Source organism: Zeus faber (assembly GCF_960531495.2).
Source record: "Zeus faber genome assembly, chromosome: 22".
In the NCBI taxonomy this organism is placed as follows: Eukaryota; Metazoa; Chordata; class Actinopteri; order Zeiformes; family Zeidae; genus Zeus; species Zeus faber.
In genome coordinates, this window is record NC_137209.1 from 2,285,201 (window position 1) to 2,303,405 (window position 18,205).

The 18,205-nt window shown below is 41.5% G+C and overlaps 1 protein-coding gene across 2 annotated transcripts in view; it reads left to right on the forward strand.

The window, feature by feature from the left end:
* pelp1 (proline, glutamate and leucine rich protein 1) overlaps positions 1-18,205 on the forward strand; it is a 42,779-nt gene that overhangs the window by 2,379 nt on the left and 22,195 nt on the right. The window contains exons 2-11 of one of the 2 annotated variants that reach the window (XM_080023672.1): positions 1-18; positions 110-215; positions 952-1,101; positions 2,915-2,986; positions 3,583-3,642; positions 3,721-3,868; positions 5,729-5,861; positions 8,738-8,825; positions 9,483-9,571; positions 14,982-15,095. The exon at positions 1-18 is cut by the window's left edge and continues 47 nt beyond it. In XM_080023672.1, the coding sequence (XP_079879798.1) occupies positions 1-18; positions 110-215; positions 952-1,101; positions 2,915-2,986; positions 3,583-3,642; positions 3,721-3,868; positions 5,729-5,861; positions 8,738-8,825; positions 9,483-9,571; positions 14,982-15,095 (978 nt within the window). The remainder of the gene's footprint in view (positions 19-109; positions 216-951; positions 1,102-2,914; positions 2,987-3,582; positions 3,643-3,720; positions 3,869-5,728; positions 5,862-8,737; positions 8,826-9,482; positions 9,572-14,981; positions 15,096-18,205) is intronic. The other variant, XM_080023673.1, reaches the window with a different exon arrangement.

Genomic DNA, 18,205 nt, shown 5'->3' on the forward strand with positions numbered 1-18,205 from the left:
CAGCACGAGCAAGACAAAGTAAGTGTGCCTAATGTTTCAATGTATACATATATAACTTAACTTGACATGTGTCCTGTGCTGTGTACAAAACCTTTCTTGTGTGTGTCAGGTTCGAGGGTCTCTGTTTGCTTGCCATGCTTGTTAAAGACAGTTCTACCGAGGTGTTCCAGCAAAACTGCCTTTCTTGGTTGCGCTCGCTACAACAGGTCATACAGGTAAAGCCTTGTCCACATGTATACAGATTTTTTTGAAAATGCATCCCCCTCTCCTCTGTTTACGAAAACTCTCTGTCCACATGCAAAAACAAAAATGAAAAATGCAATAAAGAAATGCTCACATAAGCATTCCAGGCCAGTAGGAAGCGATAACATCTCATAAAACTTAATGTCAAACACAACAGAAGAACATTAGGAGCATGCAACATATTCAGCTTCTTCATACACAATACTGTATGGGTGCGATTCCGGAGACATTTTTATACTTTTAATGGCGACATGTGATTTAAAAGATTCAAAAGTTTAGGCACATGTTGCAGCGATTTTTAAGAAAGTGCAATGAATGGCAATCATTTCCAAATTATGTCATTCTCATGAAACCACCATATAAACTTACACAGCGCCTACTATATTACCCACTTAGTTGTTTTAAAAATGATATTATTTGACTTTTTTTTATGAGCTTTTCTTATCAAAACATTAATTACCGTAACCCGTTCCGTGGGTTAAAACATTGTCACAGTAATGTACCCTACATTACCGTAACAATGTAGTATTTCATATTTTTGAATGTGTCATTTCATTTCGGACATTTTTTATGGTGGTTTCATGAAAATGACCCCTTTTGCGCCACAATTCCCTTCACATCTCTTCATCCTTCCCCTTTTGCCACATTAACTCATTTCCTACCCCACTCCAATCCTAATTTTTGTTGTCACTTTTTTCTCCTGTTCAGTCTCAGACTCCACTGCAGACTGTACAGCTGGCAGTGAGTGTCCTCCATGATCTGCTCCAGTACTCAGCTATGCTCCCGGAGCTTGCCAGGGATGTTGGCCTCAACTGCATCCTGGGAATCCTCACCTCTCTGCTTGGCCTCAAGACTGAGGTATGGGAGAAATGGTTAATAACGCAGCAGAGGGGTGAGACTGACTGTTTGGTACCACTGCAATTTATAAACGTCAGAACTATAGAAACTACGTATCTAGCTATGGTGTTCCATCTTACGTCTAAAGCTAGGGCCACATTACGTGACTTTCATGGCTGATTTGGCAACGATTTGAGATCAGGGTAATTCCGTGGTAGAATCGTAGCCATCATGGATATGTGTATGTGAGTGAGACTCAAATCTGTCTCTATACGAACCCAATTGGCCAGGTCACAATTCAGTCGAACATGTTTGATTTTATCAGTGCTAGTCTTTCTGAAATCCTTTGGTGTGTGCGCGTCAGCCTAAAATCGGGAGGGCAATTTTCAACAGCCGATGAGATTGTGTGCCTGTAAAGCGGCCAGTGGGCGAGTGTGGACTTCCGAAATTGAGGAGCTACTTGTGGAGTTGTGGCGGACTGATATGGGCGTGATTAGTGTATAACGTGAGCACTGTACAAACAAGCACAGTAGCGAGCTGTACGGTATCCATGTTTGTTTTGGGTTTAAAATATTGCAAGATACTTTGTATCTCACGAGAATCTCGCAGGAAAATCCATTTTCGCGAGTGCTGGAGTATCACAAAACTCAGTCCGTCTTTTCTCCGTCTTTAGATTTGTGCTCTTCAATGACTGCAGTTGTTATGTTTGTTTACAGAAGAGACAAGGCACATTTAACGACTGAAAATCCCCAAATTTCAGTCACTAAATGTGCCTTGCTCAATGTTTTCATTGATTGTTCAAGATTGGGGGGAATTACATATTGTGGACAAGGCTTAATAAAATCAACAGTGGCAAACTGGGGAGCAGCATTGCATCACAGAAAGATGGCTATGTTTGAATTTTGTTTGCTGTGGGTAATATTCAAGCTTTCTTTCCATTTGTATTTAATGTCACATTCAATATGAATTATGCCAAATGCCTTGACCTTATCTCACTTTGGACTAATAATTTTGTCCCTAGCAATTAGTTTCAGTTTGAGTCGAAGATTCACTCTTTTGAGGGATTACTCTCAACTCTCGAGTTGTTTAAAAGGGTTGTTGAGTCTTGCATCACTACTAGTAGGCCATAACGACAAGCACAGTTACTAATTTTTCTGACATTTTTGGTGCTTAAATGGTTCGAGCTTGCCTTGTTAATTATACAGTAATTTTTGTGTAACGTAAAGGCCAAATATATTAGATTACTTTGTAGTATTTTTAAGCATTTTCTATCGCTTGTGCCAATCTGCGATTAGATCGTATATTGACGATCTAAATGATTGTCTGCATTTTGTTTTTTCCTGTGCCAATATTAAGGCGTTCATATTTCTTTTTTTAACTAACTTTCTATTAGAACTAAGATATTAATAATAATCTCTAGAATCAGCACCATACTGTGCATTTAGAGAGTCGGCGGGCAGACATGCCAACAAATGAATTTTAAATCCTTAATTTGCTTCGCAAAGAGTAGTTAACGTTATGGATATGATTTGGATTCAATAAATGATAAACAGAGATCTAATCAAAATCTCATTGATTTGAGCTAATGATCTAATCAAACTGATAAATATACTGCTACTACTAAGAATGTTATTATTTAGGTAATAAGTCCCTGAGATGCGGCGCGATCTGCGGTAGAGAAGATGCTCGTTCTCGGGGACTCGGAATCTCGGAGCCACGAATTGACTGGGAAAATAGAAACGATCCCCCAACCCTAATTTCGTAGCAATTATTGTGGAATGAATGGCCTGTAATTTAAAGGTGTAACCTTATTTTTTTCAATTTTTTATTCCAGTGTGAGCTGAGTGCAATGGAGGGAATGACAGCCTGCATGACTTACTATCCCAGAGCCTGTGGATCCCTGAGGGTAAGATGTCCACACAATCCAGCCATTGCTTTAATTCTGACTAGATGTGATATGCTCACTTGTGTCCAGAGGATCTAATGACATATTTGCAGACAGTCCTGGCAAAAATCCAACTCTCAATTCCTGCTGTATTACTAACATGATAGAAGGATTGCGCTTGAATAGATTTATCTCACGGGGCAGTGAGCAATAAATTATGAATTTGGTATAAATCGATATACTGTACAATCGATACCAAATGAATAAATTCATTCGGATCACTTGGAAGTAAAAAAATAATACAGTTGCGGATTAAAACATAACAATTAATGTTTTGTGTATGGACGCATTACATGTTTTGGTTCTGCCGGTCTGGTCTCTGTTAAGTTTCGACCCTGTTGCTCTTGAGACGGACTTGCCACTTTAAAGACTTGAAGACTGCTTTTTGTCATGAAATTATTTTCTTTTGGGCCAGAAACAAGTTAGCCCTGCCAACTTCGATAATAACACCCATCACTGTGATTATAGAACGGTTGCACTAAAGAACAAACACTCATCGTTATTGATGGTTTTATTTTGGTCTTAAATTATTGTGTCAATCCCTTCCATCCCGACAGGACAAACTTGGGGCCTATTTCCTCTTAAAAATGGACAGCACCAACCTGAAAACACAAGAGGTCTGCAATTGTTTACGTTTTCAGTGTTTTATTTAGTTTGTTATTTCCTCACACTAAAATCATTTTTTCTGTCATCAGATGGCGTGCGAGTGTTACGGACGACTACCGTGCCTCGGTGGCGTGTTGGAGAGGGCAGGCAGATCAGAGGCTTGGGCCAATCAGATTCACTCCCTTCTGGCTTCAGCCAATACCATACTGTCTCAGATCTACCAGGGGGCAGAACTAGGTAGACTTTGCCACCAGCAACTTTGTCTCAAATTTTCTTGTGGAACTGAGTTCCTTATTCGTGTATTCAAGGTTACTGTTTAGGGCTCTGTGTTTTTATTTTTACAATACTGTGGTCAGATATATTTCTTCCCCTTTTACAATTTGAAGTAGTATTGCAGATCTGCCAGCTCTGATCGATCGGCAGGTGACCGGAATTGGCCAGTTTTCATCGGCCGACCAGTGTCAGATATCCATTTCTGTGCCGGTCAAATTTACAGGTCCAATACAGTGCTCGTGTACTTGTACTCGTGAAAATGCTCCGATACTCAAACCCGATACCAACATTGTGTGTAGTTGACGCTCAAAAAATGGAGGTACTTCAAGGTAAGCTAAGAAGATTAGATACAGTTAAGTTATTTATCTATCGGCTGACAATATTCCAAAATTGTGCAGACTGCGTATGTATCACTGTTACAACAGCAGAGCTTCTGCTCTGGTTGTCCGTATTGGATGTCACGTTTCGACCCTTAAAAATAAATAAATAAATAAAAACTTTTTTTAAGACTCGGTTCTTGACGAGTCACCCAGTAAAACAAGTCGTTCAATTTTATTCAGTTGGTTTAATGCATGGTAAGCGAAGGAGGACTTCCAGTGAATGAGGGTGAAAAGAGTCGGCCATTTTTATTATGACTTTTTCTGTAATGATTGCAATTTATTTTGCAATGGCAAGTACCATATAATGAAATAGAAAGGTATATTTGCACTTAAAAGGGAAAGAGACTTTCATTTGAAGTTTGAACTTGACATTTCCATGTTATTTATATGTTGTGTCCGACTAACAGTTAGTAGATTAGTTACAGTTTTCATTAAAATAGTCCCATATTCTATTTTACCAGAACTCGATGACAATTTTATTTTATTTTTTATTGGAACTCAGTGACAGATCATCTGTTGAAGTTCCCTTATCTGATGGTCTAAACATGTTGCCTTTCTCCTCTTTACATTAAGGCACAGAAAGTGACTAGTTCATGTCTTTTTTAAGACATGAACTCTATAGCCTTTAGAAGAAAAGCAAAGTACACATACCTTGTACAAAAGTTCATGGGAAAAGTACAGCAAAACAGACATATAAAATTCTTATAACAATATGAATTTGTATACTGTATATATTTAGCCGTAGTAGCCCGCAGACAATGTGGTTGGGATCTTTATGAGACTGCTACAGTGTGAATAACTGATGGAGTCATTTAGCTGCGATAACTCAAACGTCATGGCGACTCCCTATTACACTATTGTGGTACTCAAAATATTTTCCCAAGGTTGGCAAGTCTGGTCTTGTACTGACAAATTTCCGTGTGACTAGACTATTATGAGAGTTATAAGCGTAAACGATAGTGCACATGTTGAATAGTGATATTTTGACCAGCCCTATATTTTATAATTGTTTTTTTTTTTATTTTTTTAAGTTTGTTTGTTTTTCAAATTAAACATGGACGATGATGCTCATCATTTGTACCATTAATTAATTAATTTATTTATTTGTTTATTATTATTTTTTTGTTGCACATTTAACATCTGGTGTCAGACCCCAATCAACAGGTCCCTGGCACCAACCTCCCAAGGAGACAATGGTCTACGCTCAATCGCTTCAGGACTAGACATGGCCCCTGCTTGGCCAGCCTTCACAAATGGGGCAGTAGCCCCACTCCACTGTGTGCTTGTGGAGAGGAGCAAACCATGGAACACATCATAGAAGTTTGCCCTCTTCAAAAACTGAAAGGAGGATTAGTCACCCTCCATACAGCAGACCAGGAGGCAACTGCTTGGCTTAGGGACTTTGCATTCGCTAAATAAAAAGTTGCACATTTGTGTTTTCCAGAGGGAACTGTAAAGTATGATGGTCCTGGCTCGGAGCTGCCCTTCCCAATGCTGGATGAGTCGGACCCTGTTTTCCTCCTCCAGCTCCAGCAGAGATACCGAGCTGTGTGCCTTGCACTTAAACACACACTGAGGTACTTTACACACACACACACACACACACACACAGACACACAAACGCTCAAATTAAGTAGAAGAAATAACTGCGTACTCTGTAGTTTGGTTGTATAGGCAGGACCTCAGTCATAAATATATGAGGAGTCTTGTCTGATAGTGATAACAATGGAGTTTCAAAGGTCAATAATGTCAAGGTGTATCATTGGCTCGATGCTGATCAAGAGGGTTCTCCATGTTGCATCAAGCGTATTTTTTTCTAAAGTTCCTCCGGATGCATAGGCGGACACCATGGATTCAATTTTAAAAAGACTTGTCTCGGCTGCAGTGGTTTTTTTTTTTTTACCCGGGCCTTACAGTTTGCAGAGGAGAAGCTTGGTCAGGCAGAAAAGATGGAGCTTGACACTCGCCTAGAGAACCTGATTTTGCGCGTGGACTCCACTAAGAACTGGACTGAGAAGTTCTTCAAACAAACACAAATCCTCTTGCAACCTAACCTGAGTGCACCAATAGAGGAGTTCTTCTACGAAAAATTGGATTGGAAAAAAAAAACCAAAACAAAAAAACACCCCAATTTTTTTGTTACGTGTTTTTAAATAACAAAAATGTATTTATAAATAACAAATATTGTATAAAAACATAATAAAAGAGAATGTAAAGAAATAAACTGGTTTTATAAAGTATATTTACCTTGGAGATCAGACGACTTGGACTAACGGAAGATGCTGGTGGAGGGTGGAGGAGATAGGCGGATGAGGTTGGACGAGTTTGTTTCGTTTCGGGCTTTTTCGGTCACTTTCGTTTGTTGCTACACTTTATCGCAGCTCGCTCATGTTTTTCCATGATTTCATGCTTTAACTCAATCGACATCGTCCCCTTCTTCTCAGCACTTACTTTCTGAGGACCCATGGTTATAAAAAAAATTGGCAAAATAACTGCAGAAAAAGCACAAAACGCGAGCACAAAACACAAAAGAGATGCTTCGTGTGAGACGTGGGATGCTGGCCGGATCCGCACGCCACACCAACTAGCGGCGGCACCTGTAGCTCGCTCCTGGTAACTCACATTTTTGCTCGCAAATCAGTACAAAAAATCGATGGAACGACGGCTCGTAACTCGGAAAACTTGTATGTTAGTGCACTCGCAAATCAAGGTACCACTGTATAAATAACTTTTAGAGTTGTAACCTCCTGCCACAATTTCTGATCGAAGCACTTCACCCTTTTTATTTAGCTTTCTTGATTTTTTTAAATTCTTTATTTTAAATGTTAGAATTTTTATTTCTGTATTTTTATTTTTGTATTTGTATTATCAGTATTATCATTAGTAATATTGTCTTTCAAAGGATCACTGTCGGTTCTGTATCCACAAACTAAAATTTTTCATGTTTCATTATAATTATTAGCTGTTATTTTACTTGTTCTGAAGTGTGGTCGTTTTTTTAATATTATTTATATTATTATTGTTGTTGTAGTCTGAAAATGCTTTTTTTTTTAAAATTTATTTATTTATTTATTTATTTATTTATTTATTTAATTTTTTTTTTTACTTGTGCTGTCAGCACGGCATACAACACAGAGTATTTGTATGCCATTGCATCTAGAACATAGTTAGTCTGCAAGTGGAGTTCAAGTTCTCAACCTGTAATGCAACTCTTTAATAATTCTTGAATCATCAAGAACTGCTGCAATAACTGTCCTGTGGATCACTTGTAGAATGACAAGAGCACCATTTTTGGTATAGAGAACTACCACCAACCCCCCTCTTTGGAGAACTATTTATCATGTTTTGGTCGATAAACAACTGATCACTACTCCAAGAGGGGGAGAATCACCACGGGTGAGACAAGTAAACATAGAACCAAACAACACTTACACAAAAACATAAACATTGGACGACATGTATTGAAAAACAGTTAATTAGGTCCAGGAAAACTGGAACTATAACTGGTCATGTAGCCTCTTCCTGTCATAGTTAGAACAGAACAAGAACAGAACAATCTTGAAATGAAATGAGGCCGCGTGCGTGTGTGTCCCCACCGGTGAGTGTACATGACTTATCCCCATTGGTACTGGTGTTGAAGGTCGGTATTATGTTGCGGCGGCTTTAAGCAGCGGAAGGGGCCCCAAAGCCCGCCGAACTCCGCAGCCTTGTAGACACCATACCGCTGCAGGGAATCCCGGGGTACCCTGCCCTGCGGCCACAGAAGACCTCTGGGCCGCCAGAGAAGCCAGAGGGCTGTGAAGCAACCCCCACGCCCAGCACCGAGGAGCATTACCCAGTCCCAGGGAGCACAAGGAGACCCCCCCACCCCACGGGCACACACATACAAACAACCCCCAGGTGCAGGCACAAGACGCAGCCGCAGATCCCGGCCCCATGACGACAGACCGACACCTTGCCCGAGCCCCCCCCCCGGCGATGCGGGCAGGCCGCCAGATATACGGGCCCTCCACCACCCCCAGCACTCGGGGTGTGAGAAGCCGTGCAGCAGAAGCAAAAGGCCAACAGGGGGGCCCAGCCGACCACCCCCCGGCCAACCACGCCCCCAGTCCAACCCGTCAACGACCTGCCATTGACCGGCCACCCCGGAAAACCCCAGTGCTCAATGTGTGCTGTTGGTAATTGCAGTTAAAATTGCGGGGTTGGGGGTACGAGTTCTTCAGGCAAGTCGAACCCGAATCACTCGCACCCCTCCTGCCCCGCAGACCCTGGTCCAGTGGAATGTTGTTCTAAGTAGGATTGGTATGCGAGTATATGTGTTCTAAGCTAATATGAGTGGGATTCAAATTTTGGGATGGAAAAGGAAGCACGCTTGGCCAGGAGTGTGACAGGCGGACAGTAGTCTGAAAATGCTAATAAAATATAAATCTTCAAAATAAAATCTATTTTTCAGTGTTGACCCAACCTCAGCTGTACGTCTGCCTGCCAGACAAGTGCTCAACCTGGTGTGTCAGGCCCTTGCGATCAGTTCCAAGAACATTGTGAGTACACACACACAAACAAGAATCACACAACAAAATCAAACCTATATGTAAGAGCAGCAATTTCTTCAACAACACCATCCTTGTGATAACAGTTGCTTTTTATATATGTAAAATGTCAGGTTTAATGTGTGCAAATTAAAATTCTCACATTGGTTTTAGTCATTGATTATTAAACTATTGAACACAGGGCCAAATTATCCATGACTGTGACAAAATGTTATGTTTATTGAAATAGATGTGGTCAAATTTGTTGGTACCCTTACAGCTCATTGAAACAAAGCTTCATTCCTCCTGAAAAGTGATGAAATTAAAAGCAATTTTCTCATGTATACCTGCATGCCTTTTGTATGTCATAGAGTAAAGCAAAGAAACTGTGAACTGTGATAACTGTGATAAATTATTGCCAGTAGGGTGAATGACTGATTATAAGATTGAAGGCATGTGTGATACCAATTAAAGAAAACAGTTAGTTTGAAATATCACTTTAATCCAATTTTTTATAATCTTTTTTAAGGGGTACCAACAAATCTGGCCGAATCGAATTGATCTATTTAGCAATAATTTATCTCTTAGTATCTTAATCTTATTTCCAGTATTTTATCCATAAGTTATCTGTAATTATTATTATTGTTTTACCTTTTGTGTGTGGCTCAGAATGTGGCAGGCGATGGCAGTTTAAAGCTACTGGTACTTCCAGCCATACACAGTGATGCATTGGAGGTCCTCTCTGCTCTCATTACAGCGTGAGTACTGCTGGGAAATGCTCACATGCACAATTCTCTGAGATAGCACAATAATTTCAAACTTCTTTTTTTCAACCAAGTCCCTTGATTTGAAAATATTTCAGTTGTTGTCTGGACAGAAGCACCAGTATTAGGTTTCATGCTTTGAGGTTTGATTGGAAAAAATACAAGGTAGCAGTACAAAAAGTCATTGAAAAAGGTCAGGAACATATGTTCGTTACACTGTATGAATAAGTCACTTGGTATATGGTATCCAATAGGGGTGCAACGAATCACAAAACTCACGGTTCGTATCACGGTTTATATACGGTTAATATAACTTTGCTTTCCATTTATTCTGTAAAACACTTAAAGCAAGGAACGTTTGCCCATGCTCTTAAATGAAAACAACATTCAAGATGTCCAATGTTTAAATAAAATCTTAAAATATATAAAATATTCACTACTCAATTGTTAAATTAAACTGCAATATGAGGCACGCATGATACCTTCTTCATTTAAACATGGTAGTGAATGTAAAAATATGATTAGATCCACCCCCAGAAACTGAATGTAATTCAGTATCATGTTAAAAAAAATTCCTTACTAATCCAGCCCTATCTCGTCTTGATTTGTAAAGAATTGTTTCTCGAGAGAGAGAGAAATAATTGTTTCTCAATAAGTAACTTTTGAGTCCAGGTGTGTGTGTGTGTGTGTGTGTGTGTGTGTGTGTGTGTGTGTGTGTGTGTGTGTGTGTGTGTGTGTGTGTGTGTGTGTGTGTGTGTGTGTGTGTGTGTGTGTGTGTGTGTGTGTCTACACTACTCACAAAAATTTAGGGATATTTGGCTTTCGGGTGAAATTTATGGAAAATGTAAAAAGTTCAGTGATATTATATCATGAAAGTAGGGCATTTAAGCAGAAGCATGCAATGGTGATTTCCTCATCTCAAACAATTTATTGAAACAAAAGCCAACAACAGTGGTGGGTATACCACAACAAAAAATGTCAATGTCTCAATAACTTGTCATGTGCCCTTGAGCATCAATTACAGCTTGATAACGACGTCTCATGCTGTTCACAAGTCGACTTATTGTCTGCTGAGGCATGGCACCCCACTCTTCTTGAAGAGCGGCCCTCAGGTCATGGAGGTTCTGGGGTACAGAGTTACAAGCCTCTACACGGCGACTCAGCTGATCCCATAGGTTTTCTATGGGATTCAGGTCTGGAGAAAGTGCAGGCAGCTCCATTTGAGGTACCCCAGTCTCCAGCAGCCGTTCCCTAATGATGCGACCTCGATGAGCTGGAGCATTGTAGTCCATGAAGATGAAAGTAGGCCTGTGTTGTTCATGCAGGGGCACAGTGACTGGATTAATGATGTTATTCAGGTAGTATGGGCTTGTCACTGTACCATTCACAAAGTGTAGGGCAGTTCTGTATTGACTAGACACATCTGCCAACACTGTAACACCACCACCACCAAAGGCTCGTCTGGTGACAACAGCGGCTGATGCATAGCGCTTTCCTTGACGTCTCCAAAATCGTTGGCGGCCATCATTTCTGCTCAATGTGAATTGACTTTCATCAGAGAACAGCACTGAGGCCCATTGGTCCCTCGTCCAGCGTAAATTCTCCCTGGCCCATGCAAGACGATGATGCCTGTGCCTGGTGGTGTGGTCAGGTACCCTTGCAGGTCGTCTAGCACGCAGACCATGCTGATGTAAACGGTTCTGAATGGTCTGACGTGACACTTGGGTGCCTCTCACCTCACTTAAATGTGCCTGGAGTTGAGTGGCATTCATCATCCAGTCCCGCAGGGCTCTGTTCACAATGAAGCGGTCATCAGTGTGGGATGTGGCCAAAGGGAGGCCACTTCTATGCCTTTCTGTGACTCTTCCAGTCTTGCTGTATCTGTGTTGCAGCCTGCTGATGACACTCTGTGACACTCTAAACTCAGTGGCCACTTCCCCCTGAGAACATCCTGTTTGAAGCCTCGCAATGGGCAGTTACTGTTGATCAATGTTAGGTGTCGTCTTGGTCTCATGATGTCAAAATGTGAACAGCATGATGAAGAGGACTGTTTAAATACCAATTCTAATTGAACCAGGAAATGTATTGGTCGATTCATGGATCAAACACCTACTTATTTTACCGAGGAATTTACCAATTAATTCATTAAAAATCCTACAATGTGATTTCTGGATTCTTTCCCCCCATTCTGTCTCTCATAGTCGAAGTGTACCTATGATGAAAATTACAGGCCTCTCTCATCTTTTTAAGTGGAGAACTTGCACAATTGGTGGCTGACTAAATACTTTTTTGCCCCACTGTGTATATATATATATATGTGTGTGTGTGTGTGTGTGTGTGTGTGTGTGTGTGTGTGTATATGTGTATATGTGTATATATATATATATATATATATATATATATATATATATATATATATATATATATATACACACACATACAGTATATATACATACATACATATACACTACTCACAAAAAGTTAGGGATATTTGACTTTGTGGGTATACCACAACAATAAATGTCAATGTCTCAATAACTTGTCATGTGCCCTTGAGCATCAATTACAGCTTGATAACGACGTCTCATGCTGTTCACAAGTCGACTTATTGTCTGCTGAGGCATGGTACCCTACTCTTCTTGAAGGGCGGCCCTCAGGTCATTGAGGTTCCGGTGTACAGAGTTACGAGCCTCTACACGGCGACTCAGCTGATCCCATAGGAGACGTCATCGGATAGTCCCGGTAGCATAACCGGGACTATCCGCTCAACACCGCTCCCCTGGCTCCCTGTCCTATCAAACATTCCCCCTCCACATATCCGGCGAGCAGCAGCCACTCAAAGGATGCTCCAAAAGGTCAAAGACTCTCCCCATCTACCAATCCATGCAGACATCTACAACCCACCTACTGCTCGACTTCCATCTAGACGACCAATTTGGAAGAACATCCCACCAGCTGACTTCACCATCCAACTGGCTTGGAAAGCAGAATGGGAGTCCAAGGAGGTCCCAAACAAACATCTGGCGTCAGACCCCAATCAACAGGTCCCTGGCACCAACCTCCCAAGGAGACAATGGTCTACTCTCAATCGTTTCAGGACTGGACATGGCCCCTGCTTGGCCAGTCTTCACAAATGGGGCAGTAGCCCCACCCCACTGTGTGCTTGTGGAGAGGAGCAAACCATGGAACACATCATAGAAGTTTGCCCTCTTCAAAGACTGAAAGGAGGATTAGCCACCCTCCATACAGCAGACCAGGAGGCAACTGCTTGGCTTAGGGACTTTGCATTCGCTAAATAAAACCAAGATCCAGGTCAGGTGTGGCTGCTCAATCAGACCATCCCCACATCACAATAATGTTATTATTTTTTTCTACGTTAAATACTCTTATAGAGCCTGTACCAGTGTGTACCGGCACTTCTCACAAGCTGCCGGTCTCTTTTCTGTCCTATTAAGTGGGCATGTTGTAAAATGTATCATATTTTATTGAATCTGAGTGCAGTTTTTCTTTTATTTATGAAGAAAGGCACAAGCTGCGCTCCAGCTGAGCTCTGGCTCCTGCAGCTTGGGCTGCGGTTCGTCACCCCCCTCCATGCTCCACTTCAGCGATACAGTACACAGTTTATTTTCAGTGAACGTTACATTAGAGTTCACATTTATGTCAGACAATATTACCCACAAAATTGCGGAGAGAATCGCAGCCCTGATTGTGATTTCGAAGTTCGAAGTTCCAGAAGTGCAGGATTTATCCTTTACAAGTAAAGTATTTACACAAAAACCTCCAGTGTTTACTAAATTAAGTCCCAAAGTAACAGGGAGACATGCACTTGCAGGTGCACACAAGTTTTTTGGAACAGTATGGAGCGGGACAGTCCTGAGCACCTGCCCCATGGACCCCACGGTGCCCTTTCTATCAAGGGCGTTTTTTTTTTTTGTTTTTTTAAGCATGAATGGGTATGGAGGTAGCGGATTGTCTGGACAAGATATATTCATGAGGAACACCTCATGAGGAACCTCGCACCTTGAGCACCTGCGATGTGTGCACAGCGGCTCCGCTGTGCTGCTCCATTAGCCCAGAGTGGCAAAATGCCTAGGACCGGAGCTGGGGGTCCATGTGCCTTTTCTTTTTTTTTTTGAGCACTTGCCCCTCAAAGTCTCTGCACAAGCCTTTAGAGGGGGGAAGTGAGAACCGAGCACCAGTGGTTATTCGACAGCTCTGAGTGGAGAGGGGGAGAGCCTTGGCCCCCCCTCTCCCTCTCCGCTCCAGTTTCAGTTCACTGTAAACTGCACTTACACCATTACAATGCATTACAATGTTTCCTGGTGGATAAAAAACAATAAAATGTCTGTCGTCAATATCAGTTGCGATCGATAGTCAAGAAAGATGATTTTATCGTAAAGCTGCCCAAGCCTAGTTCTACTGAAACTGATTCCCATAATACATAGTGTTAAAGGCTACCATATACTTAACATGCAATCAATCATTTTCAAAGTAGGGCTGTTTTCACAAAACATTGAGTTTTCAACACGTCTAGTTAATATCTCTCTATCTCTCCAGATAGATTGAGAGATATTTCTTTCATCCCTGTAGGTAAATAGAAATGTCACAGCAGCTCACCTTAAAATTGGCAATAATAATAATAAAGCAATGGAATGAAAAATATTTTATAAGAAAATGGCAATATATGGATAATTTTGAAAATATACAATAAAAAACGGTTGACTATACAAAATAACATAACATAAAATATGACAGCATGCACTGAAACAAATAATAAACAGCTAATCAAACCTAAAATATAACAGAAAAAAATAAATAAAAATATAAATGACCAAAACAAATAACCAGTGAAAATTCGCTCTTATACCATAACTAAAAATTCAGGAATTACAGAACGGTCAAGCCAAGGCGAATTTTAGAGATTAAAAACAATAAAAACGAAATTTAATTTATTTACACATCTATTAACATAATGTTGACTAAAGATGTTATACCAATGTGGTAAAACTCGGTCCGGTGTCCGAAACTGTGGGGAGAGAGGGTGTGAGGATTGGCACCTTGCTACCAGTGAAGGAACCAGATGTGCTCGGCCTGGCATGCACGCACGAGTCTGAGGGTGAAACAAACCCCCTGGCGCAATCAAACTGAGGGCCAGCGCGCACTGGCCCGTGTCATTCGCACCATCAGGGAGGTGGAGCGGCTACGTTCTGTACTAGCATCATTATTGGACATTTCGACCAGCAAGCTTTGTTTGATGTTTTTATATACATATATATATATATTTTACCTTGCAAAAGAAACGTAATTACCGGAGCCAGACATCAATTCTTCAAGTCAGTGTAGCATGTAAAATGATTTGAAATCTAAGCAGTGTTGAGTCATGTATGTGTATGTGTGTGTGTAGGGTCCGTGGCGGCATGGTGCAGTTTGCTGCTGTGCTCCAGCGGCTCTTTTCCCAGACCCTGTCTGCCTGGACACCTGCACCTGAGACCCGTGTAGGACAACCCAGAGCATTTAGGTAAAGCACGCACGCACACACACGCAACACACGACATATTCCCGCAGTCAGTGGGGGGGAAAGGCATTAAGATGAAACCTGTATATTGCAGAATTACTGCAATATAACTATAATTGTTTCCAGCCTGCAGGGCTTCGGATTTTTTGGGTTCAAACCCCAAAGGGGTAGAACCCTATTGTTTTTCTGCCAGTTTGTTATTCTTAGTTCACTTATGCCACGTCTCAAATTGCCGTCAGCTGAAATGAGCTAGAAACATGAAACCTGGCCCAATAACTGGAAATGATGTGCAAATGCTTCCCAAGAAACATGAGCCCAATCGGTGAGATGGAGGCGCTGTAATTAAGAGCAATTTTGGAAAGGCCATGCCCCTCACACGGTGATTCCGATTGACGTGAAATTTGACTTCGTCACAATTCCAGCTCAATGTGCACTACAAAAACTCTTGGACCATAAAAGTCTGCCATGATGGATTTTTGCTAATTTGCATAATGTGAAAAAGACTGTGATCTACTTTTTGGATTTTGACTGTGTCACCACCAAATTTGGTATACAGCATTGTGGGACTGACATACATTTATATTACTACAATTATAGAGGAGGAATCCTGCTTTCAGGAGGATCAGGCTGCAATGGATTCAGAGTAGGCAACAATAATAATATAATATGACAAATCATAGGATATTGTACTTCTACACTATGCAATGTCAAAGCCAGACAGTATGAAATTTATTTGCTGGAGCAGAGCGCTGCAGGTAAACGCCTCCATAATTGTGGTCCTCAACTGCCCCGATCCAAGTAGCTCGCAGTAGCCTGCCCCCCCCCCCCCCCCCTCTCTCTCTCAGAGCAGAAATGCAAGGTAGCCAGTATTGGTGTAATATGGTCAAACTTTCTAGTGCTGGTCAAGATTCTTGCCGCAGTGTTTTGTACTAACTGGAGGCTTTTTATACTAGACATGGGAACATTTCAGTTTTCTCAGCGCTGAGAAGCAAGAAATTACCAGACATGCCTCTCGAGTATACCAATAGCTTCTAACGGCATGTATAGTTGGGTGTCATCAGCATAACAATGAAACCTAATACCATATTTGCATATGATATCTCCAAGTGGCAACATATGCTAAACAATAAACGACCAAGTACTGATCCCTGCAGGACCCCACAAGTAACATTGCAAATCTCAGAGGTCACATTGCCATGAATTACACAGTGTGTCCTCTCTGAAAGATGAACCATTAAAGTGCCAAGCCACTAATGCCAATGCACAAGGCAATCTAGCAGTAGGTTATGATCAACAGTATCAAATGGTCGAGGTCGAGTAATAGTTCCACTGATGAGGTGTCCATTGTTATTAAAAGATCATTAACCACTTTAGTGAGGGCTGTCTCAGTGGAGTGGAGCACTCTGAATCCCAAATAATTCAAATAGATAAATTGCCCCATGCCTGACGAAACACTTCCAGCTAGAGGTTTCCACAGGATTTCTTAAGTGCCCGGGTCTCATCTGTAAACCATTGTGTTGGTTTCTTCACATGTGATTTTATGATTTTATGAAAACCTATGATTTTTCTTGTGCAAGACACTTAACCCCTAATTGCTCCTGATGGCTGCGGCCGTCGGTGTTTGAATAATTGTAAGTCGCTTTGGATAAAAGCATCTGCTAAATGCAATGTAATGTAATGTAATATTCTTAGTGGTGCCACTGTGTCGAAAGCATTACAGACCGTCACATACAGTGGGGCAAAAAAGTATTTAGTCAGCCACCAATTGTGCAAGTTCTCCCACTTAAAAAGATGAGAGAGGCCTGTAATTTTCATCATAGGTAGACTTCGACTATGAGAGACAGAATGGGGGGAAAGAATCCAGGAAATCACATTGTACGATTTCTAATGAATTCATTGGTAAATTCCTCGGTAAAATAAGTATTTGGTCACCTACAAACAAGCAAGATTTCTGGCTTTCACAGACCTGTAACTTTTTCTTTAAGAGGCTCCTCTGTCCTCCACTCATTACCTGTATTAATGGCACCTGTTTGAACTCGTTATCAGTATAAAAGACACCTGTCCACAACCTCAAACAGTCACACTCCAAACTCCACTATGGCCAAGACCAAAGAGCTGTCAAAGCACCCCAGAAACAAAATTGTAGACCTGCACCAGGCTGGGAAGACTGAATCTGCAATAGGTAAGCAGCTTGTTGTGAAGAAATCAACTGTGGGAGCAGTTATTAGAAAATGAAAGACATACAAGACCACTGATAATCTCCCTCAATCTGGGGCTCCACGCAAGATCTCACCCCGTGGGGTCAAAATGATCACAAGAACGGTGAGCAAACATCCCAGAACCACACGCGGGACCTAGTGAATGACCTGCAGAGAGCTGGGACCAAAGTAACAAAGGCTACCATCAGTAACACACTACGCCGCCAGGGACTCAAATCCTGCAGTGCCAGACGTGTCCCCCTGCTTAAGCCAGTGCATGTCCAGGCCCGTCTGAAGTTTGCTAGAGAGCATTTGGATGATCCAGAAGAGGATTGGGAGAATGTCATATGGTCAGATGAAACCAAAATAGAACTTTTTGGTAAAAACTCAACTTGTCGTGTTTGGAGGAGAAAGAAAGCTGAGTTGCATCCAAAGAACACCATACCTACTGTGAAGCATGGGGGTGGAAACATCATGCTTTGGGGCTGTTTTTCTGCAAAGGCACCAGGACGACTGATCCGTGTAAAGGAAAGAATGAATGGGGCCATGTATCGTGAGATTTTGAGTGAAAACCTCCTTCCATCAGCGAGGGCATTGAAGATGAAACGTGGCTGGGTCTTTCAGCATCACAATGATCCCAAACACACCACCCGGGCAACGAAGGAGTGGCTTCGTAAGAAGCATTTCAAGGTCCTGGAGGGGCCTAGCCAGTCTCCAGATCTCAACCCCATAGAAAATCTTTGGAGGGAGTTGAAAGTCCGTGTTGCCCAGCGACAGCCCCAAAACATCACTGCTCTAGAGGAGATCTGCATGGAGGAATAGGCCAAAATACTAACAACAGTGTGTGAAAACCTTGTGAAGACTTACAGAAAATTTTTGACCTCTGTCATTGCAAACAAAGGGTATATAACAAAG